At 42.0% G+C, this 24,211-nt stretch overlaps 1 protein-coding gene across 1 annotated transcript in view; it reads right to left on the minus strand.

Annotated features, from left to right (window-relative positions):
- The window catches only part of LOC114625276 (deleted in malignant brain tumors 1 protein), a 37,014-nt gene that overhangs the window by 6,166 nt on the left and 6,637 nt on the right, over nt 1-24,211 (minus strand). Inside the window, exons 6-19 of the mRNA XM_028772570.1 lie at nt 21,138-21,179; nt 20,338-20,406; nt 19,068-19,106; nt 18,923-18,961; nt 18,728-18,766; nt 17,192-17,230; nt 16,551-16,583; nt 16,416-16,454; nt 16,043-16,087; nt 14,255-14,290; nt 9,419-9,457; nt 6,241-6,384; nt 5,265-5,303; nt 1,097-1,408 (exon numbers count right to left, since the gene is read on the minus strand). Coding sequence (XP_028628403.1) covers nt 1,097-1,408; nt 5,265-5,303; nt 6,241-6,384; nt 9,419-9,457; nt 14,255-14,290; nt 16,043-16,087; nt 16,416-16,454; nt 16,551-16,583; nt 17,192-17,230; nt 18,728-18,766; nt 18,923-18,961; nt 19,068-19,106; nt 20,338-20,406; nt 21,138-21,179 — 954 coding nt within the window. The remainder of the gene's footprint in view (nt 1-1,096; nt 1,409-5,264; nt 5,304-6,240; nt 6,385-9,418; nt 9,458-14,254; nt 14,291-16,042; nt 16,088-16,415; nt 16,455-16,550; nt 16,584-17,191; nt 17,231-18,727; nt 18,767-18,922; nt 18,962-19,067; nt 19,107-20,337; nt 20,407-21,137; nt 21,180-24,211) is intronic.

Consider the following 24,211-nt stretch of genomic DNA (forward strand, 5'->3'; position numbering starts at 1 on the left):
GTTTCTGTTTCTTTCTACACACAGGCATGCTTGGGGCCCCAGGTTGAGAAAAATGCACTCTGGGATATCAGGAATGTCTCTGGCTCAGAATCAAGACAGGACAGTGTCCCAGGGCCAAGACTCATCCCAAGAAATATACACTCAGATTCACTCTAGCCCTTTAGACACATCAGATATCTTTGGATGTGGGGAATGAGCCCCCTTGGTTTACAGAAGAACAGAATGTGGATCCTTACTAAAATTCTTAGGGGATGGGATTCTTAGGGGGATGGCTGAACTGTGAAGAGGCATCACAACTGCCTAAGTCTGGGAGGTACAGGCCCCAGAATAGATTGATACAGCTTTCACTTCCTGGGAAGTGCTTGGCTTTTGGGGACTCTTTTCTTTCTTGGGCCCCATGTCCATGTAAAACAGGGCTTGCACAGGAGAAAAGCAATGTTCACCAATAATCAAAGTAGCAACAGAATAGAAGAGGTGAACTCAGGCTTCTTCAAGTCTTAGAGTTCTCCAACTCTCTGAAATTTGCATGGGCCAATTTAGGGCTAACTTAGAACCATTAGAAGGAGGTACTGTGCCATGTAGGTGGTAGTCAGAATGTTAAGAAAGACAGCTGACAATAAAGTATAGATGCAGGCAAAATCTTAGATACAACAGACACAGGGAAGTTGGGGCACTGTAGAGTGTGTTTTAGATGCTGGGGGTTAGTTAGGCCCAGGTGATATGGTGTCTCCAGAATGTGACCCTTGATGACTTCAGAGACAGAAAGTAAACAGGACAAGCTGTGTCTGGCCGCAACAGTTGCTATGCTCTTAATGGTTCCATGAAGCGGTCACTCCCTTCTTTGAACATCATAATTCTTCAGCTAGATTTCTGACTGAAACATTTCACTGATCTGGGATTAGAGCAAGCTAATTAACGAAATCAGACCAATGATCAAAACATCACCACCACTAGCTCTTTGTCCTAACATGGGATATTTTGGCTAAGAGATGAATGCCTTAAGGAAGGGTGGTGCTGAGGTAGAGCCTGGAGACTTTGACACGCCTGGGCCTATACCTACACAGGAGGCAGTGTCTGCCTGCATGGGAGCCCCTACCTGCGCAGATCACACTAGCATCCTCGCGGTGGTGGCAGTTGTGCCTTGTCCAGCCAGCGTGGGTACAGCTCTCCAGAGAGTCCTCCCTGCCAGAGCAGCGTACTTCATTCATCAGGATGGGGCCTGTACCAGGCCCAAAGTGGCTTCTACCCGGGGCGCCTAGCGCTGGACCGCAGCCCAGGAGGCGGCACACAACCCGGGCATTCTTGATGTTCCAGCGGTCATCACATACGGTTCCCCACTCCCCCTCATGCCGCACCTCCAGCCGGCCCTCACAGCGGTTGCGCCCGCCTACCAGGCGCAGAGGCAGATCTGCGGAGCAAGAGAAGTCAGTTCAGATCAGGTTTCATAGTAGACACGACTTGGGTTGTCACTTGCAGTGAGAACCTTCTCTAAAGCCCCTATATCACCCTTAGCTCTCAAAGAATGGCCGTTAAGAGCGAGTCTACTCTCCCAAGCATCTACCATCTTTAAACAAAAATACAACGCTTAAAGCAAAACCAGGCAAAAGCTGATCCAACAAAAGCCACACCCCGCCCCAACCCCATACCCAAATCTTTGTAAATAATTGCTTTACATGGAGACATTGCCCTGATTCATCAAAGCACATCCCGTGAAAGTCCTACTATTCTCCAGAGGCAATGTCTTAACAACAGAACTGTCTTATGTGACTTAGCTGTCCTATCATTATACACAGATCTACCACCACAGAATTCTTCACTGGGGTCGTACACTGGAAATAACCTCGTGGCTGATCCACCGGGCAATGGGGAGATTTTGTCACGTGGACTGCTGCATATAAATACTTCAAAACATGTAATTTTGGATAAAAAAACGACAAAAAGCAAAACCTGCACAACCATGCTGCTTACCCATGATGATTCATCTTGAGAAATGTGCTGTTGGGAGACTTTGTTGTGGTACACACAAAAAGCTGGTTGTGGAGTCACTAGGGAACCATCTACAGAGCCATTGCTCCACATGAACTGTATAATACCCATTGTTGACTGAGCCATTCTTGTGGGAGACATGACTGTATCACACTGGAGGGTCTACACTCACAGACAGGTGCCAGGTGGTTTGTCTGGTAACAATTAGCATTGAGCTGTTTGGCCCCAAGAAAAGCCTTAGTGAGTGTTAAATCTGTAGTTCTGACTATGGCGTGATGGTCCAGGGCGGCTGCCCTCTGTTGGCCTCATTGATATCATAATGACGAAAGCATGATACTTGTGTAGCTATGGGAATGAGCTGAAGACACAGCTCAGTGGGAAGAGTAAGATTCTGGTTTCCATCAAGCACCAGGAAGACAAAAGTGTGACTCATGAATACACATGGGTATCTTCTGGGTGACGTCCTAGAGATGAATTACAAGTGTGAGTGACCCCATACTGTGTATATGTCGGCATGTAACATACCCACAGCGGCAGACGTGTAAGGTGCTGTAAGGGGTGAAAGGGAAACGTGATCCTAACTGTATCAATGGACACCTTATCATTTTGATGAGAAACAAAAACTATCAGAAAAGTGGGTAAACGCATCGTCAGTGTAAAACATTAGAGTTTTACAATGCGCTCCCTTACAGGTTCGATTTCAAGCCAGAGAGGAAATGCTCGTGATTATTGCAGGGTCAACTCCCTTGGCTTGAGTGTAGGAACGCATTTCTTTCTTGGCATCAAAATGTGACAAATATTATGTTTTGTTTATTCTCCAGGAATAAAACAAGTTTTTAGATGCTCAAAAAAAAAAAAGAACTTCGTATGCTTATTTTTTTTAAAGAAATTAAAACCATTCCTTTTTTTGTTTGTTTGTTGAGACATGGTCTCACTACTTAGCCCTGGCTAGGCCCTGGAACTTGTTCTATGTGGACTAGGCTGATTACGACTTACAGAAACTCATGTGCCTCTGCCTCCTGAGTGTTGGTGTTCCAAGATGTGTGCCACCACACCTGGCATTAGGCAACATTTTTATAAGGGCTGAGAATAAAGAGCAGGAAGTTGATCATCTTCCTCAGGTGTCGTTTTAAGTGAGATAGATGGAATACTACGTTAAACTATACAGAGGGAAGCCAGGTAGAAAATTTAGGAACAGCTGGAGAGATGAAATGTGGTAGCAACTCAGAGAACAGAGCTTTCTCCACAGCAACAAGCACAGCGATCATTACCAGGCAATGAAGTCACTTTTGTCAAAGCTGGAACTGTTGCTGAAAAAAAAAGTAGTGAAAAGAAGGGGTTAAAATGTGGCTTCACTGAGATTCTACATTAGACTGCAGGTCTACAATAGCAAACCTGTTCTGAAGCAGTGTGCACTTTCATATATGTTTCTGCATGTAGGCATGGCAGGGTGTGTGAGAAGCTGGTGTGTGGAACGCAGCTTAAGAACATTCTCATGCTACACAGCTATAGTGTGCAATATGATAATCTACACCCCCAATTTTTAAAAAAGATTTATTTTATTTATATGAGTACACTGTAGCTATCGTCAGACACACCATAAGAGGGCATCAGATCCCATTACAGATGGTTGTTAGCCTCCATGTGGTTGCTGGGAATTGAACTCAGGACCTCTGGAAGAGCATCCAGTGCTCTTAACTGCTGAGCCATCTCTCCAGCCCTACACCCACAATTCTTACAAAAACTAATCTGGGAAGGTTTTATTACTGCTTTAGGATTGAAAAAATGGAGATTCAGAGGAACTGTATAAAAGGACCAGGTTATTCACAGGTCAAACCTTCAAGCCCCAGGGCCATCCGTGTTCTTTCTAACTATTGTGCATTTTGGGAGCAAATGCTGTAGGAGTTACGTTTGTGCTGGGCTGAGGAGGGAACATTAGAAAAGAAAGAAGGTAAGGGTTAATGGTCTCTGTGCCATCTTTCCTTTCTGAAAAGCATTTTCTGTCAAAACGTGAAGTGATTTAGACTGCCATGTTTTCACAGAGGAAGTAGATGGCATGTGTGGCCCTAACTGTGTAAGATGGGGATTTTGCAACAACCCAGTCTGCAAACAAAAGCCTGTCACATGTGATGTCAAAAGCTATGTGAATAAAAAGTGAAGGACCTTCTGGCAAAAATGGAGTGAGCATAGAGAGAGAGGGGAATAGGTAAGTAAAGAAATAAAGGATGGCGGCAGGAAGAAAGAGGACTGGGGAGGGAGGAAACCATCTTAACTGCATCTGGAAAGGATGTATTAACCAGGTATAGTGGTTTGAATATGAATGACCCAGGGAGTGACACTATTAGGAGGTGTGGCCTTGTTGGAGTAGGTGTGGCCTTGTTGGAAGAAGTGTGTCACGGTGAGGGTGGACTTTGAGACCCTCCTCCTAGCTGCCTGAAAGCCAATCTTCTACTGTCTGCCTTTGGATGAAGATGTAGAACTCTCAGCTCCTCCAGTCTCACATCTTCCTGGATGCTGCCATGCTCCCACTTTGATGATAATAGACTGAACCTCTGAACCTGTAAGCCAGCCTCAATTAAATATTGTCCTTATAAGAGTTGCCTTGGTCATGGTATCTGTTCACAGCAGTAAAACCCTACCTAAGACACCAGATTTCATTGAGTTTCAAACATGGATATTTTCAAAGTAACTAGGACTTGAAATTCAATAACTAAATGAGTAGCAGAGGCTTGTTACTGAAGGCAGAAATGCCACCAGGATTGGAGAATTCCCCATAAACCCTGGGCACTGGGAGGATCTTGGATGAGAGTTTCTATATCTCATTTTGTCTTTCCCTGACTCTGTGATCTTAAGCAAATGCATTTCTTCTTCAAGATTCCTTTTCCTCCAAAAGTAAGAGATCGTTTCTACACTCTTGTCATATTGTTGTCCATGTGAAGAAAGCCCAAATATCGTCTCTGTGGAAAGGATGCAGGGTTTCTGTGTACATCAGGCTTATGTTATAGACAAAGTCCTGAACACAGAAGTTTCATTCCCGAACAGAAAGAGCAAAAGCTGAAGTTGTGTTTCAGTTAGGAAATGTGACAGACTGAAAAGATTACCAGAGATCTTCTCAGTTGTGTCTTGTGTAAACCAGAGAAAAGGCTGCTTTAAATGACTGTATTTGTATTGGTCTCTATTTGATGCCAAATGTGATCATTAAACGAGCTTATTTTATAAGTAGAATGCAACAAATGAAAACTCATTATACAAGTGTAAAGATTACAATAGGGACTCACCACTTGGAGAGGCCAGTTTTGCTGAGGTCGAAGAAATATCTGTAGACAAAGAGCAGAAGAGACATATCAGTTTCATTTGACAAAAGTAAGCAGAAAATCCCTGACTGTTTAACTTTTAAAAAATATGATAGCTTAGCAGCCATCTTCTCTGTTGCATCTGAAGGTGCATCTGTGTGTAAATTCAAAGGACAGGGTGCTTTAACTTTTACTGAATGACATTGAGGGCATGTCCACTATCTTTACTTTGGGGTCAATTTCATCACTAAGCAGGTTCACCTTCAAATTACACTTAATAAATAAGAAGTGCATTCCTTTAGTTTAAATAGCACAATAGAGACTTGCCATTTGGAGAGCTTGCTTCTGCTGAGGTTGAAGAAGTATCTATAGACAAAAAGAAGAGGCACAGCTAGGTCATTTGCCAAATAGGAAGGGAAATGCTCTCCTTGTATTTAAGAAATGAAGTTCTGGGTAGGCTGGGAAATTGGAAGCTGTGTTGTGTATGTATGAACACAATTAAGAGGAGAAGAACATGGTGTGCTATGACAGTGCTATGGACAACTCTCTGACCCAATATCCATTGTTAGCTTTATTTCCCAGAGAACATCTCCCACAAATTGCATGATAGAAGGCCAGGTTACTTGTGAATGGAGTGTGGACTGAAGCAGGGAACAAAGCTGCTCAGCCTGATGCTGGCACCTATCTGGAACACTGCCATTGATGCTGACCTCATGGCCAGTGAACTGTTCACAGAACCGGCACTGCAAAAGCCAGTGAAAATTCCAGAAGAGTCAGTCAACAGCAAAAAGCATCACCAATAAACAAAACTGAGTAGAAGAATGAATTTCACGGATCTACAAGTTGAAACAATAATACAGTCCCAAATACATAAAAAGAAAATTCACAAGTATAACTTTAACTTTCAATAGATCAAACCTAAGAATACATGGGATAAGAGAAGGAGTCCCAGGGACTGTACTCATTAGCACAGGGTCAATGCAGGCCCTACGCTGTTGGTCAACTCCTCCCACAGCCCGCATGACACAGTTGAGGACACCTCTTCCATCTTCACTCCCACCATGGAAACTTAAATTTGAAGATGAAGAAAAAAGGGCCTGTGGACCTGAAGAAGAGGAGCCACCAGCATCTGAGGAACCAGCTGTTAGAGCACTTGTCTTAGCTAACTGAAAATCAAATATTGGGAAACCTGAGAGGTCAGCAGCAGAATTTGTGAACTTAGAGTTCGTAATTTTAATCAGTGTAGACGAGATGTTATGTTCAAGTCTCCTCATGATACTAAGATAAAAAAGTTTGAGTTCGTAGACACAGACTATCTGGAGTGTGGATGTACCAAGAAAGGTACTTTTAAATCCCGTGCACATAGGTCTAAGTGGAAAAACATGGAAAGATGTCAGCACCGTGGGACCTTTGAAAACCTTGGATAATATAAAAGATTTGGATCTGTTGACTGGGATGACACTGACCTAGATGTTTACCAAGAGAACTTCCTCAAGCGCCTGCCCCAGCTGATTGTCACCAAGAGAAACAGGAAGCCCCTGATTCAGACATAGAGGTTGATGCTATGACAAAAAAGACAGAGGAAGAAGACGGAGATAGAGAGGACAAGAGTAGAGAGGAAGAAGAATTTGATGAAGACATGGAAGGAGAAGATGACCAAAATGAAGTCATTGGTGAAGAAGAATAATTTGGACATGATGGAGATGCTTATGAAGATGAGGAAGAGAGCAGGAGAAGTGGAGGGAATGAGGGAGGAAGGGAGGGAGGGAGAGAGGGAGGGAGGGAGGGAGGGAGGGAGGGAGGGAGGGAGGGAGGGAGGGAAGGAGAGAGAGAGTAACATGATGAAGGAGAAGATTATTAATACCCCAAACAACAGAACCATTCAGTATTGGTGGCATTGTTTGTAGCTTTGGTAGCTGTTTACAAAAGGGTAACTGTGAAATGACATCCAGGAGACCCACCCGCTCAGAGTCAGGAGTGGCTCCTGTGACAGTCTGCCTTCTTCCACTTTGTCTCCCATTGGTAGTGGTAATCACCATTACCAGTCTTGGAACTTTGCTCCAGCAAGATGGTTAAGGCTGTTAATTTTTCATGTAAGTCTCTTGCTGACATGTGGAGAGCTATGACTGGTGAGTGACCTGTGGCTCCCATAAGGTTGTAACAACACTTTGATTTTCCATACAATGAGAAAAGGCTTGCTAAACAAGATCATAACTTTTGGGGTCAGAAAATAATATATAACATGGAGGAAAAGCCTGGCCAATACGTTGAGTATCTACAGAAGAATGAAATCAGATTTGTATGTCTCACTCACAAGGTAGGAAAATTCCATTTAAAGATACAGAACCAGGCGAAACCATTCTGGATAGACTCCGTTAGCAGAGTATATAAATTAAATAATTGAAAAAACTGTGACTGCATGAAAAAAAGCTTCATTTAAAAGCTTCTGCACAGCAAAAGAAACCATCAACAGAGAAAACACACAGCCTACAAAGTGGGAGGAAATCTATTCCAGCTATGATTCAGACAGGTGGTTATTATCTGGAATACATAAGATCGGCAAAAATTAAATCCCTAAACCCTAAATTTGTCACTCAATATCTGGACTGATGAAGGGGATAGAAAATTTACAAAGGAAAGAAACATAAATGTTCAACATTTTTGAAGCTGTTCAACATTCTTAGCCCATCAGGAAAATGCAGGGTAAGATGACTTCTGGGGCTGGAGAGGTGGGTCAGTGGTTAGAACAAGTACTGCTCCTGCAGAAGACTCAAGCTCAGATTCAGGCACTCACATCAGGAGGATAACTGTTTGTGCCTCACTCCAGGTGATCTAACATCCTCTTCTGGGCTCAGGGAGCACCTGCATTCACATCTGCACATACTTACACACAGACTCATACACGCATTTAAAAAAGTAGACTACTTCCCTCTTAACCCAGTCAGAGTGGCTGCCACTAAGAAATTAACTGAGCAGATGGTAATGACGACGTGGGGGAGTTCCCTTATTCACTGCTGGTGGAAGTGCAAACAGGCAGAGTCACTATGAAGATCATGTGTCTGTTTCTCACAAAACTAAATTAGAAGTACCATTTGACCCAGCCGCCAGTGTGAGCGTATACCCAAAGAATCCAAGTCCTACCACGGAGACACTGGCATAATGATGTTTACTGCTACCATATTCACAGTAGCTAGATGTTCATCACCAGATGGATGGATAATGAAAATTACACACACACACACACACACAGACACACTGGAGGTTTATTCAGCTGTTAAGGAAAACTAAATTATAAACTCTACAAGAATATTGATGCAACTGAAAATTATTATATTATGTGAAGTAAACAAAATCAGAAAGAAAAATAGCATATTCTCTCTCTCATATGCAGATCCTAATTACACACATGTGTGTATGTGTGTGTGTGTGAGAGAGAGAGAGAGAGAGAGAGAGAGAGAGAGAGAGAGAGAGAGGTTTTAAGAAAGGAAAGGTAATAGAACACATGTAACAAAATTTCCTGGAAATGGAATGTTACAAATATGCAGTGTGTGTGTGTGTGTGTGTGTGTGTGTGTATGTGTGTGTCAGAGAGAGAGAGAGAGAGAGAGAGAGAGAGAACAAAGTGTATATAAAATGATTCACTGTTTGCTCATTTTTTTTAAAAAAAGCAACTAAAATGAATTATGGTTGAAAAAGAAAAGAGGAAGAAAGAAAGAAAGAAAGAAAGAAAGAAAGAAAGAAAGAAAGAAAGAAAGAAAGAAAGGAAGGAAGAAAGAGAGAAAGAAAGAAAGGAATGTAACAGAAAACATTACCAGAGGAGCTGGACTCTTCTGCTGAGGTTGAAGATGTATCTGTGTAGAAACCCAGAGAAGTGACACTTTAAAAATCTTTCACTGATCTGTATTTGATGCCAAAATGATCAGTAAACAGGCTCCTTTTCTAAGTGTGACATGACACATGAGAAGCTCAACTCAGTATATTAAGCATCAGAACAGGGGACTTACCACTTGTAGAACTTGATTCTGCTGAGGTTGAAGACATATCTAGAGACGGAAAGGGGACACACAATTGTGTGCATTTGCCACTTAGAGGAAAGGCTGAAATTGTGTTTAACTTGAGAAATGTGATAGAAAGTATTACCTGAGGAGGTCTCTTCTCCTGAAGAGGTTGAAGATGCATCTGTGTAAAAACACAGAAAACAGGATGCTAAGAATCTTAATTAAACTGATTAGCTCATAAATTAAAGACATGAAATTAGAAGAGGGCCTAGCTGGGCAGAGGAACAGAGTTAGTAAGGGTGTGAGGGCATAGAGGAGGTGAAGGAGGTGACTATAATCAAAACACACTACACACAGTGTAAAATGGTCACAAGACTCATTATTAGGTATAGCTAACATATGCTAAGACAAAAAGCACTTATCATTAGTTAAAACAACACCATGAGGACTTTACCACTTGGCTCTCCACTCTTCCCTTCTGTTGATGTTGAAGACATATCTATGAGCGCAGAAAAGAAGAAATGAATGGAGGATCACTTTCCAAACAGACAGTTGATAAACTAGGATTGTGTCTCACTTAAGAAATGTAATGGGTTGGAAAGATCACCAGAGAAGATGCTCTCTGCGGTGATGCAGAATGGATCTGGTGTGACCCCAGAGAACAGGATGCTTTGAAATGAGTAGAGTGATACTCTAAATAGTTCTCACTCACTTTACTTTGTGATGAATGTGGTTATTTAAATAAGTTTATTGTCTGAATATATAAAATACAAAAAAAATAAGGAATTTGCTTCATTTGTTAAGCAGAACAATAGAGGGCTTTACCATTTGGAGAACTTGCTTCTGCTGAGGTTGAAGAACTATCTGTAGACAAAGAGAAATATATATTTAGATAGTTTGCAAAATAGGAAAGGAAAGGGCTGTTGTTGTTGTTTTTTTAACAACATGTTAAATACATGACAGGCAGAAAACATTACCAGAGGAGCTATCTTGTGCAGAGATTGAAGACGCACCTGTGGATAAAATCAGAAAATAGGGAGCTGTAAAATTAGCATCATGGGCTGAGTGCATGACTCAGTAAGTAAAATACCTGTGTTGAAAACTTGTGAATCCGGGATCCATTCCCAGAACCCATATAAAAATGCCTAGAGTTGTGTATACTTGTGATCCCAGCACTGGAAAGCAGAGACAAAAGAAACTCCATGCCTGTAGCCAGTCACTGTAGCCTACTTAGTGAGCTCCAGGCCAATGAGAGACCCTGTCTCAAAGGGGTGGATGATACTACTGAGGTTGATGCTCAAAGTTGTTTTCCACCGTCGACATACACATTCATTCACACAGGTGCCAGAATGCCTGAGCAGGCATGCACTATCACACAGGAACATGTACATGCACATGCACACACACACACACGCATTGGATATTTTTGCATTTTTAATCTTTTGACGAGGTTATCATTAGCTAGAGTTATTCTTTAAGCATGACAAATTAGCTGAATATGTAAGCAACACAAAGAGGAAGTCTACCAGGTGGAGAGCTTGCTTCTGTTGAATTTGAAGAAACAGCAATAAATCCACAGGGGAAGGGGCATACTTAGACTGTTTTTCTAAAGAGGAAACGCTATGATTGTATTTAAATTAAAAGAAGTGACGGGTTGAAAACATTACCTGAAGAGGTCTTCTCTGCTGAGTCTGAAGATGCATCTGTGTGCAATCCAGAGAACAGAATGATTTACAAGATGAACGTCTTTTTGCTGATCTTTGCATTGCAGTCAATATGACTTAAGTAGATTAATTTTTTAAATACAACATGACAAATAGGAAAACCATTTCTGTTGCTGAAGACAGCACACAATCTGCTGGCAGGGCATGCAGAAATGAAACTGGAACTAAGCTGGAAGCTTTGTCCCCACTGGCTAGCTCTCATCGTGTTGGAAGATATGATACAGATTCCTGGGAAAGAATTGTTATCAGCAACACTTTTCAGCTGTGAGCCTTGCAGACTACAGTACTGACCATTCAGGCCATATATGCCCACTGGTGTAAGAGTGCCATGACTGTTGGAGGTGTGACCTACTCTTTTTCTGACTGAATGTGAGGCTACTCCATAGAAGTTTTATACTGAAACTGGATCCAATGTTCTTGGTACCAGAGGTGATAGAGTGTAGCAGCAAAGCTATGTCTGTTGTTTTACTAAATGGGTGTGACACGGCTGTCAAATTGACATTTAAGTCATTGTGCTTTGAGTAGTGCTGGGTTTAGCTTTGGTCACAGAAGCTTCTTTTTGCAGTGGGTGATATTTACTCTACAGACTCATAACTGACCAAAATGATGATAAATAGCTTGTGTACTCAGCCTTAAATGGAGTGCCTCTGTGTTCTAAGACTAGGGAATATCATGTACTAGAAAGTAGGTTTATCATGAATTCCATTTAAGGTTTGGTTAGCTCTAATGACTTGTACTTTATTATAAAGAACATATTAAAACTTTAAAAATAAATCAAGTGTAAAAGCTGGAGGAAGGGATGGATATGGAGCGGTACAATTGCATTTGTGGCCTCTCTGCCACTGTAATAACCGGCACACAACTTCTCCAAGGTTGAGCCTATAATCATTGTCATGGAAGTTTGGGAGAAACTCATGAAACCGGCCATTCCTTAAGGGTGTATACAATAACTGATTGCAATGGGGGGGAGGGGAGACATTTATTTTGTGGCATAGCCACTGCTAAGTTGCCGGTGCTTTCTGAAATAACCCCTCAACTATGCTGCTCCAGTAACCCAAAGCAACTCGCTGGTTCATAAAATGGAAAGCACCACAGTAGGAGGTAGGAGAGGACATCACTGGGAAGAGGGGCAGAGTTAGAAGTAGTGTGAGGAGGACCAGAGAGAGCATGGGGGTTGTGAACATCATCAAAATATGCTATGTACATTATGAACATTTCATAATGAAATTCACTATTCTGTATAATTAAATTTTTTTTTTAAAAAAAGAAGGGCTGGAGAGATCGCTCCATGGTTAAGACTGCTTGCTGTTCTTTCAGGGGACTCATGTTCACTTTCTAGCACCCACATTGGTGGCTTACAGCTGTCTGTAACTCCAGCTCTAGTTGGATCCAAAGTCTCTGGTTACCTTGGGCACTCACACTCATGTGTATAGCACACATACATGTGTAAACATAACACATATAACTAAGATTTTAAAAAGCATTTCATTGTTTAAATAACACAGTGAAAGACTTTACCACTTGGCTCTCCACTCTTCCCTTCTGCTGAGGTTGAAGACATGTCTATGAGCACAAAGAAGAAGAAATGGATGTGTGACCACTTTCCAAACAAAACCCAGAAAGACTATGATTGTGTTTCACTTAAGAAATGTAATGGGTTGAAAAGATCACCAGAGGAGATGCTCTCTGTGGTGATGCGGGATGGATCTGGGAGATCCCAGAGAACAGGATGCTTTGAAATGAGTAGAGTGATATTGGGGATAGTTTTCATTCACTTTACTTTGTGTTGAATGTGGATATCAAGTAAGTTTACTGTCTAAAAATACCACAGCAAATAAGAATTTCTTCACTAGTTAAGAAGCACAATAAAGGGCTTTACCGTTTGGAGAGCTTGCTTCTGGTGAGGCTGAAGAAACACCTATAGACAAAGAAAGAAGAGACATGGCCAGGTCATTTGCCAAATAGGAAGAGTAGAATTCTTCATTGTGTTTAGGAAATATGACAGGCAGAAAAATTACAGAGGTAGGATCTGCTGATGAAGATGCAACTATGTATAAACCCAGAAAATATTATGCCTTAAAATTAGTATCTTCAACTGGGAGGATGGCTCGGTTGGTAAAGTGCTTACCTTACAAATATGTGAACCCGAGATCAATTTGTAGAATCCATATAAAAATGTGGGAAGTGGGCCACCCACCCATCTCCAAAATTTTAACTCAGAATTTATCCTGTCTAAAGGAAATACAGGGATAAAGAATAGAGCAGAGACTGAAGGAAAGACCATCTAGAGACTGCCCCACCTGGGGATCCATCCCACATGTAGACACCTGACATTATTGTGGATGCCAAGAAGTGCTTGCTGACAGGAGCCTGATATAGCTGTCTCTTGAGAGGCTCTGCCAGATAGTGACCAAAATAGATGTGGATGCTCACAGCCAACCATTGGACTGAGTACAGGGACCTCAATGGAGGAGTTAGGGGAAGGACTGAAGGAGCTGAAGGGTCTTATCTGGCATCAGTGGGAGGGGAGGTCCTTGGTCCTGTGAAGGCTTGATTGACACCCACCCCCAGTATAGAGGAATGCTATGGCGGTGAGGTGGGAGTGGGTAGGTGGGTGGGGGAGCACCCTGATAGAAGCAGGGTAAGGGGGGATGAGATAGGGAGCTTTCAGAGGGGAAACCAGGAAATGGGGCAACATTTGAAAATGTAAATAAATAAAATATCAATTAAAAAATGTGGAAAGTGGTTATGTGCACTATATTCCCAGCACTGGGGAGACAGGTCAAGGAGGATCCTTATAGCTCTGTGTTCAGTTACTCTATACTAATCAGTGAGCTCTGGGCCAGTGAAAGACTCTACCTCAAAGGAAGTGGACAAACACTCCTGGGAATGACATCTGAGGTTATCCTCTAAGCTCATACACACATGAAGAAAGGTGCTCACACTTTTCACACAAACACAATACCCACAAGTATGTGGAAGATGAGTTTCTTATCATTGGGCTTTATTTTATGGTCAATGTAATTATTAAATAGGCTCATGGTCTAAATTACAACATGATTGATAAGCAATTAATTTCATTTAGCTAAACAGAATATTAGGGACATTACCAGTTGGAGAACCTGATTCTGCTGAGGATGAAGAAATGTCTATAAACAAAGAGAAATATATATATATTTAGATAATTTGTCAAACAGGAAGAGAAAAGCCTGTTATTTGTCTAACTTAAAAACACAACAGGCAGAAAGCATTACCAGAGGAAGTATCTTCTGAAGAGCCTGAAGATGCATCTGTGTATAGAGCCAGAGAACAAGGATTTATAAAATTAGCATCATGGGATGAGAACATGGCTCAGTAGGTAAAGTACTTGCCTTGAAAACTTTTAAATCTGAGATCCATTCTCAGAACCCATGTGAAAATGCCTGGAGTTGTGTGTGCTTGTGACCCCAGCACTGGGAAAGCAGAGACAAGAGGAGCCCTGTGCCCATGGCCAGCAACTCTAGCTCATTGGTGAGCTCCAGGCCAATGAGAGGCCCTCCTTCACATATGTGTATACATAGGCACAAGAGCACCTGAACAACACATGAGCATGTGTGTGTGTGTGTGTGTGTGTGTGTGTGTGTGTGTGTGTGTGTATGCATGAATCATCACAATAGGGGACCAATCAGTTGAAGATCTTACGTTTGCTGAAGAAATAGCTATAGATAAAGAGAGGAGGAGATATACCTGGATTCCTTTACCAAACAGAAAGAGGAAAAGCTCTGACTGTGTTTAATAAATTTGACAGTCAAAACACATTACCAGAGGAGGTATCCACTGAAGCTGAAGATGCATCTGTGTATAAACCCAGAAAACAAGATGCTTTAAAATGGGTGGCTTTCACTGATATTTATTTTGTGGTCAATGTGACTTTTAAGTAGGTGCACCTTCTAAATACAGCATGCCAAATAAGAAAACCATCTCTGTTGCTGAAGACAGCACTCAATCTGCTGGCAGGACATGCAGAGATGAAGCTGGAACTGAGCTGGAAGCTTTCTCCCCACTGGCTAGCTTTCATAGTGTTGGAAGGTACTATGCAGATTCCTGAGAAAGAACTGTCATCAGCAACACATGTCAGCTGTGAGCCCTGCAGGCTACAATACTGACCTTGCAGGCCAGAGAAGCCCACTGGCATTAAGAGTGACATAACTGTAAGTGACCAACTCCTTTCCAGGTACAGTCAAACTTATCCCCATAGGAGAGAATTTATGTCTGGCACTGAAAACCTGACCTGGAGATATGAAATGTCTTAGTGGGGAAGATACTTCTGCTGTATTGCTAAGTGAATGTGGTGTGCCTGTCAATTTTCTTTGAAATGTTTATATTTATGTCCATAGATTAGTACAGCTGTCAGCTTTGATCATAAAAGCTCTTCCTTGCAGTGGTTGATGGCTACTGAAGAGACTCATAACTAGTCAAAGTTATCATAGTAAGTCACCATCTGGATCACCCCTTCTAAGTGTCAGGAAGTATCATGATGAGAGGTTGGTGAGGAAAGCATATGAAGGTGGGGGAAAGGTGGAGCATGGTGGATATGGTCCATGGACTCTTGAACTCTCGGCAGCTGTGATTATCTGAACAAGACAAGCAAAGAGCAGGCTCATCATCATTCCATCACAGAGAAGGGAGGAGCTCATGAGACCTCACCCCTCCCTGAGGATCTATAGAGAGTGAATGGTGGCTGGGAGAAAGAGTTCAGTGGTGTAGCCCTGGTAAGTTGCCAACAGTCTTGCAAATAACTCCCTACTGGGGAACTCTTAATAACTTAATTAAACTGATCACTTCATGAAATAAAGATATGAAAATAGAAGATGGCCAAGCTGGGAATAGAAAAAAATTAGTGTGAGGGACCAGGAGAGCATGAGGAGGGTTAGTACAGTAGACATGGGTATGAAAATGGCATAATTAAACCTTTCATGTATAATTAATGCATGATAATAAAATCCCTCAAAGATAAACCCCACATTTCATTAGTTAAAATACAACACTGTGAAGAACCTTACCAATTGGTTCTCCACTCTTCCCGTCTGCTGAGGTTGAAGACATATCTATAACAAAGAGAAGAAGATTTGACCATGCAACCACTTTCCAAACAGAAAGAAAAAAATCTGTCTGGTCATTTGGTAAAAAATTTGATAGTTAAACAAACAAAACCCAAAAACAATTACCAGCGGAGATCTCTTCCACTGAGGCCGAAGATGCATCTGTGTGTAAGCCCAGAGAACAGGATGCTCTAGCATGGGTATGACAATACTTGGGGTGTTCTCACTATCTTTACCATGTGGTCAGAGAACCACTAGGAAGTTCACTGTCTAATACAGCATGACAAATAAGAAACTTATCTTATTGGTTAAGCAACACAATGTGGGCCTTTACCATTTGAAGAACTTGTGTCTGCTGAGGGTGAGGAAATGTCTATAGACAAAGATAAAAAGAGGCACATCCAGATCATTTACCAATTAGAAGGAAGAAAGGCTCTCATTGCATGTAAATTAATGGAGAAAATATTACCAGAGGAAGTCACTTCCGCTGATGAAGAGACACCTGTGTATAAATCCAGAAAAAAGATGGGATGCTTCAAAATTAGTGTCTTGGGCTGGAAGAATGGCCCAGCTGATGAAGCTGAGCTTTTTTCCCAGAAGTTATGTAAAAGATGCTGGGAGTGCTGCTGTGTGCTTGTAATCTCAGCACTGGGGAGACAGAGACGTGAGGATCTGCGTGGCTTACTGCCCAGTCCTTCTAGCCTAATTAGTGAGCTCCAAGCTAATGAAAGGCCTGTCCCAAAGAAAGTGGGTGATATTCCTTTTCCTGTCTCCCTGTACAATAGCACCTATGCATACACATGCACCTTCACATGTGAACACACATGCATCTATTCAGAAGAAATGATTGTCTTTCATTGATCTTTGCTTTGAAGTCAACACGCACCATAAGTAGGCTCATTTTTTTAAATACAACACTACGAATCAGAATATCTCATTAGTTAAATGGCACCATAGGAGACTTTACCAGCAGAAGAAGTCATTTTTTCTGAACTTGAAGACATGAATATGAATGAAAAGTAGAAGAAACATATCAGGGGTCAGTTGCCAAATAGAAAGAAGAAAATCTCTGATTGTGTTAAAGAAATGTGATAGCCAAAAAAACATTACCTGAAGATGTTTCCTCTTCTTTCGAGGCTGAAGATGAATCTATGTATAAACCCAGAGACAGGATGCTTTGAAATGAGTCTTTTCCTTGATCCTTGCATTGTAAGCAGTATGATCATTAACCAGATTAACTTTCTAAATATGACATGACAAATATGGAATCCATCTCTATTGCTGGAGACACCAGAGCTTGCTGGGTCTACAGAAATCAGGGCAGAACAGACCTATAAACTTTCTTCTTGCTAGCTAGCTGTCACTGTGTTGGATGATATTATTTATGCTGTTGGGGAAGCCCTGCCACCAACAGTCTTCCTGAATTCTGCATGTTGTACTATTGATTTGCCAGGTAAGATGCACCGATTGGTGTATGAACAACATGGCCGTTGTAGGTGTAAGCAACTCTTTTCTGCTTGGATTTGAGAATACCCTCTAGGAGTTTGGAACTGTAAGCCTGGTCAAAAGCCCGTGAAATAGGAGGTGATAGGTCTAGTGGGAAAGGTACTGCTGCTATTTTGCTAAATGGAATTTATATGGCTGTCAAGTTGACATCTAAATTATTATGTTTATGCCTGTAGATTGGTGCTGGTTCCTGCTTTGGTCAGAAAAGCTTCTTTTTGCTGTGGGTAATTGTTACTGCAGAGACTTATAAATGTTCAAAATGTTAACAACTGACTTAAAGGTTCAGCCCTAAGTGGGAAGATGTCATCCCCTCCAAGCTCAAGGAGCATTGCTGAAGAGGAGTTGGGTTGATTGTTTCATATAAGTTTGTGGTTAGCTATAACAACTCATCCTGCACCTGAAGAAAAGATACAAAACTTCAAAACCAAAGCAGAACCTAAGTTCTACATGAAGGGTTATAATGATTTGGCGTGCCATCTTCTGGGCACGGTGTGCCTATGACTCTCTCGAAACTTCAGACTACCTGCGCCAAACATGGACAAGACTGAGCCCACTATTATTCTGTCATGGAGAGGGGCACTTATGAAGCCCTTTCCCTTTCTAAGAGGTTATAGACAGTAAATGTTGGCTAGGGAGGGAGAGACATTTTCTTTAGTGGTTTGGCCACTGCTCTTGCAAATAGCTCCCCCACCTCGCTCCTCTAAGTAGCCCAATTTATGCTCATTGGTATACACACACACACACACACACACACACCACATGGAAGTAGAAGAGGGAGATGAGCAGGAGTGGGAGGGTACAAGAGAGGGTAGTGGCATAAATCTGATAAAAAATACAGTATGCACAAATGTATGAAATGTCAAAACAAAGCCCATTATCATGTATAATTTAAACATGCTAATAAACATGAAAAATGAACATCAATGAATTAAAATGAAATAAAATTTTAAAATGAACACGTCTCTGTAGTTAAGCAACACCATGAGGGACTTTGCCAGTTGGAGAGGTTGCCTCTGCTGACACTGAAGTGGTATCAATAAACAAATACAAGAAGAAACTTACTTATAACCACCCCCCGAAACAGAAAGATTAAAAGCACTGAGTGTATTTAACTTCAGAAATACAAGCTGGAAATGTTACCAGAGGACGTCTCCTCTTCTCCTGAGACTGAAGATGCATCTGTGTAGAAACCCAGAGAACAGGATGCTTTAAAATGAGCAGAACAATGTTGGTTGTGTCTTCTCATTGGCCTTTACTTTGTGGCCAGTATCATTAAGTATGGTCACTTTCTAAATACAACGTGACCAATAAGAAACAACACCACAGGGACTTTACCATTTGGAGGGCTTGATTCTGTTGAGGTTGAAGATATGCCTATAGACAAAGAGAAAGATGCATTCTTGGTTCATTTGCTTATTAGAACGGGGAAAATGTTTTACAGGAAGATAAACAAAAAGGCATGGCAATCAGAAAGCATTACCAGAGGAGGTCTCCGCTTTTGTGGAGGTTAGAGACACATCTGTAAGCAAAACCAGAGCAGGAGTTGTTATCCAAGTGTTTGGGCTGGGAAAATGACTCCCAGGCATGAGAACCTGAGTTTGATCCCCAGAGCCCACATAAAATCCCAGGCCTGGTGGTATGCGCGTTTAATTCTGACACTGGGAAGATAAAGATGGGAGGATCTAGGCTCGTGACCAGCTGGGGTAGTCTAACTGGTGAACTCTAGGTCAAGGAGAGATCTTGTTTGTAAGGAAGTGGTCGGCATGTCTGAGGAAGACATCTGAGATTGTTCTGTGGTCTATACACATGTGCACATGTACATGTACACATATGTACTATACACATGAACACATTTAGGCATTTGCATACACATAAATAATACACATATGCTTGCATGCATACACATATGAAACAAGTGTCCTCTCACTGATATTTATATTGTGGTTAAAATGATCATTGAACAAGTTAAATTCTCTTTTTAATACAACACAATAAGTGAACAATCCATCTCGCTAGATTAAACAACACAGTGGAGACTGGATGCCCTATTGATGGTGAAAGAATGTCAAGGCGACTCAGCAACATAAATGGCTATTTATCTAAGCAAGTGTCCCAGAACCAAAAAAGAGCATTTAAATTACCCATTGGAGTGGTTATAGGTGGAGTATGTAGATATGTATGGGGGTGTTGTGTGTGTGTATGGTATGTGTTGTGTTTTTTGTATGTGTGTGTGGTATGTGTTGTGATTTCTCTCTCTGTGTGTATGTATGCATGTATGTGTATGTATATGTGTGTACATTATGTGGGATATGTGCATGTGTATGTGGTGTGTGTGTGATATGTGGTGTGTGTGTGTATGTGTGTATGTTATGTGTGTGTGGGGTGTGTGTGTGTGTGTGGTATGTGGTGTATGAGTGTGTGTCTATATGTTATGTGGGGTGTGTGTGTATGTGGTATGTGTGGTGTGTGTGTATGTGTGTGTGTATGTGTGTGTGTATGTGTGTGTATGTGTGTGTGTATGTGTGTGTGTGTGTGTGTGTGTTTGTGTGTGTATGTATGTGTATGTGGTCATAAACTCTGACCTGGCTAAGGAACTGCCTCCTTTCCATTAACCCCATCTCCCCCCACCTTGTTCCTGGTGATGGGTCTGGTTTGATGAGACATTCTGCTCAAAGACAGTGACAACCACTCTCAAGCCTGTCCTCATTTTAGCCCCAGTATCATGGCAACCACCCAGCTGTCTTTCTTACCTGTGCAGTGTGGTGGGCAGAGGTCTTTATCAGGTAAAGGAGTTACTTCTACCGGAGTTCGGGTGATGCCTGATACGAAATACAAAGGGACATCAGTCAACTGATGGAAAGTCTTCACTTTTTTTCTGGTTACACTCAATCCTACCATTATTGCCGTCTGCCTTTGTTGTTGGGGAAACTGATATGCATTTCCCCATGTCTTTCTGCGTAAGTAAAAAAGCACATACTGTGATACTGCAAGCTAAATCTTTCCTGAGATGAAACCGGCTACTTGCATAATCCAGACTCATTGGGAAGAATATCACTCTCTTTGTATTGTGATATAGTACAATATATCATACAAGATATAGTGAGGTATCACAAAAGACAGCAGAGTAAGTGGACATGTTTGATCCACGTCACTGTTGTAGCATCTACTGCCATCCCTGCCATTGCCAGTACGGGGCTAGCCCTACCTCTCCATATACCCCATCATTCACCTATGCTTTTCCTAATGTTCAGTCAGTAGGAAAGTCATATTGCCAAGTGCTAAGAGCATACAAGAAGCAACAACACACTGGCAGGCTGTGAGGGAGGCTTTGTGGAATGCCCCACCATGAATGTAAGCACTTGGACTTGAGCTTGAACTTGGGGTCTTGACTTGGCTTCATAGAGGCTCTCTTGGTATACTTCTGGGATTTTGTCTATTTCTGCTAAGTGACTCTCAGAGAACCAGGAGTAAAACTATGCTCTCCTGGCAGACTTTCAACATCATTTTATTCCTGATAGGAAGTGAGTAGAAAAATGAGCAGAATACTTACCAGTTGTAATGACCGAAACTATGGCTGGGTTTGAGGTAGGAGCTGTTGAACCAGCAGGGTAAAGAAATCAAAATTAAATGTCATTCTTCTCAATCAAGTATATTGAATGTGTCCTAATATATTTGATTCTGTTAAACAGTTTCCATTGGATTTCTTCATTTTTTGTCTCATAAAGTTAAAGGGAGTTAGTGGTGGCAAGGAAGTGCATGGGGCTGGATCCAAGAGACTTGGCCCCCAGTGTCTGTGTAACAGAGTGTGTGACCCTGGGTGAGACCTGAATCTCTGCAATTCAGCTACTGCATAGGAAGGTCTGCCCAGTGGTTTTGCAGTGTCTGTGCCCTGCTTTTAGAAATCCAGACTCCTAGGGCTAGAGAGCACTTACTGATCTTGAAGCTGACCAGCCCTCTGTGGTGGCTCACAAACACCCATAACTCCATTTCTGGGAAATCTGAGGCTCTCTTCTGACTTCTGCCAGCAGCAGACACACTCATAGTGCACATACACGCATGAGAGTGAAACATTCACACACATAAAAATAAAACAAAAAGAAGAAAAAGAAATGCAGACTTGTGTATGCAAATCTGCATTTAAACAGAATCCCAAGTGAGTTGTATGCTCAATAAACTCCTGAGAGACACTGAAATGGAGATGCCTACAGATCTGAACACACATGGTAGGGTCAGGATGAAATGGGAAAGCCTTTGCCTATATGAAGGGCAGCTCTCTCTGTTCAGCCTCAGCCAATTGCTTTCCCAATGAAATTCACATAGCCATTGGGCTTGTTAAGAGTATTCTTCTGGCCCAAGCTAGACATTTTGGACTAGGGGTATAGCTTGGAAGTAACTAATTTGTATGAAGACTTGCGTTTGACCCCTGGCACAAGGGAGAAAAATAGCTGGATGTGTGGATTCTTATATAAGACCCTCTGCTTTTAAAACCTGGGGCTAACAAAAAGATAACCTATGTCATTTGTAGGAAATGGATGCAACTGGAAAGATGCCAGTCTCAAGACAACAGATGACATCATGCTTTCTTTCATTTATGGCTCATGGTTTTTCATTTAGATACATAAGGTCATGTTGATCATATGGTATGAAAGGAGAAGCAAAGCTGTCCAGAGGATCCAAGGGACTGGTGGGAGTAAGAAAAGGCAGGGGAGATGGCATGAGAGGGGCCGAGCTTTCGTGCAATGTATACATGTGTGGAAGGGTTTTTACGTAAGACAGTATCGCCTACCATGAAGATATGTGAGAACTAGACACGAAAAGGAGAAAACTGTGGAGCAAAAGATCATTTTGACACTCATAGGCAAACCTTGGTGATCTGAATTTCAATTCTTTTTTTTTAAATTTATTTATTATATAAGTACACTGTAGCTGTCTTCAGACACCCATATGAGGGCATCGGACCTCATTACAGAGGGTTGTGAGCCACCATGTGGTTGCTGGGATTTGAACTCATGACCTCTGAAAGAGCAGTCAGTGCTCTTAACCGCTGAGCCATCTCTCCAGCCACCTGAATTTCAATTCTTAAGTGGGTCAGAGGGCTCATGGGCTCCCCATTCGGAGTCTTTGGTCTCTGCGGTCTCTGAAGTTTCTTTCAGCACTTGTTAAATGCTTAGCTGCAATGGTGTCATAATTAATCTGTCCCAGCTTGAGACACTTGGGCACATCCCACAGGTTCAACACAAAAGAAGGAACTGTTTTCAGTGTTTGATTTACTTTCAAGGTTAATTTTTACTAAACCTGGAAGATGGCTTTGTTTGCAATTGCAGAAATATGGATGGCATACCGTGTTTGTAACTGTTTATGGTTCAGAGAGAACTTGGGTGGTTCCCTACATATCTCCAACCTATTTAAGTGTATGCTCATCAACACAAGCTCTAGAATGAGCTCCAACTTGTCACATGGGAGGAGATTTACAAGAGGGTACAGAGTGAGGAGGACTTACAGTTGAGAACCAATAGACTCAGCACATAGCAGTGCACACATCCATGAAGAGTTCCTATCACTGTGCCCTGAACTGTGTAGATCACTCAGTCTCAGGAATAGCTCTGAGGTCTTTATCTTTCTGTTCTCTGTGGATCATTAGCCAGTGTCTAACACTAGGCCAGAGCATAACCCCGGGTCCTCTGGCCCTGGGTCCCAGAGTACAGCATGGTTACTCTATGGCTATTCAAGTGCTTTCCTTTCAGTGAGAGAGAGCTGAGCAAGAATGTGTTTAATCAAAAATTCAAAAGCTCCGTTACTATAGGACTTTCCACAAAACTTAACATATTGATAGACTGTATTCACATGAGGAATGTGGTATTTTCCCCAGCACATCCAGCGATGCCATTTCTTCCTGCTTATTTCCATCTCACTGAATCGGTGTCTGGTCCTGTGAACACACTGGAAGCGTGTGTCTCTACATTGTGTTATGGAAATGTGGACTAGCGTTTTGTCTGAGATGTCTGACATCTTACGAAGATTACTAAAGAATGAAGACAGGTTGAAGACCCTAGGTATCAACCACAATGAAGATGGGAGGGAAGCTACACCAGGATAGCTTAATCTCAGACACCAGATATGATGTCAGAAAGGAACGGAACAGGAGGCACAGAGATGGCTCAGCTGGGTTTGGATCCCAGCTTGCATCTAAGAGCTGGCCCTGGAAAGGCTGAAACAGGCAGATCCTTGGAGCTCACTGGCCAGCCAACTTGATTCAGTGAGAGACCCTGCCCCTCAGAATAAAGCAGAGAGTGATTGAGGAAGACATCTGATATCAACTGTTGGACTCCACAAACATAGGTATACATATGGTCCCCAATACACATGTACATTGTCAGACACACATGAGACATACTATATGTAGACACACTGCATTGCATCCTAGTCCAGCTAACTCTTTTAGTTAATGAATGAAGAAACACAATACTTTGATACAAATTTAAGGTACAGTTTCCCCTTTCTTATATGACTTTTTCAGACAGAGTCTCATGTAGTCCAGATTGTCCTCAAATTCACTTGTAGCCAATAAACTTTTGATCCCCCACCTCTGATTCCTGAGTGTGTGATTACAAGCCCCATGCTATG

The sequence above is a fragment of the Grammomys surdaster genome, unplaced genomic scaffold, assembly GCF_004785775.1.
Source record: "Grammomys surdaster isolate TR1022 unplaced genomic scaffold, NIH_TR_1.0 214, whole genome shotgun sequence".
NCBI classification, from domain to species: Eukaryota; Metazoa; Chordata; class Mammalia; order Rodentia; family Muridae; genus Grammomys; species Grammomys surdaster.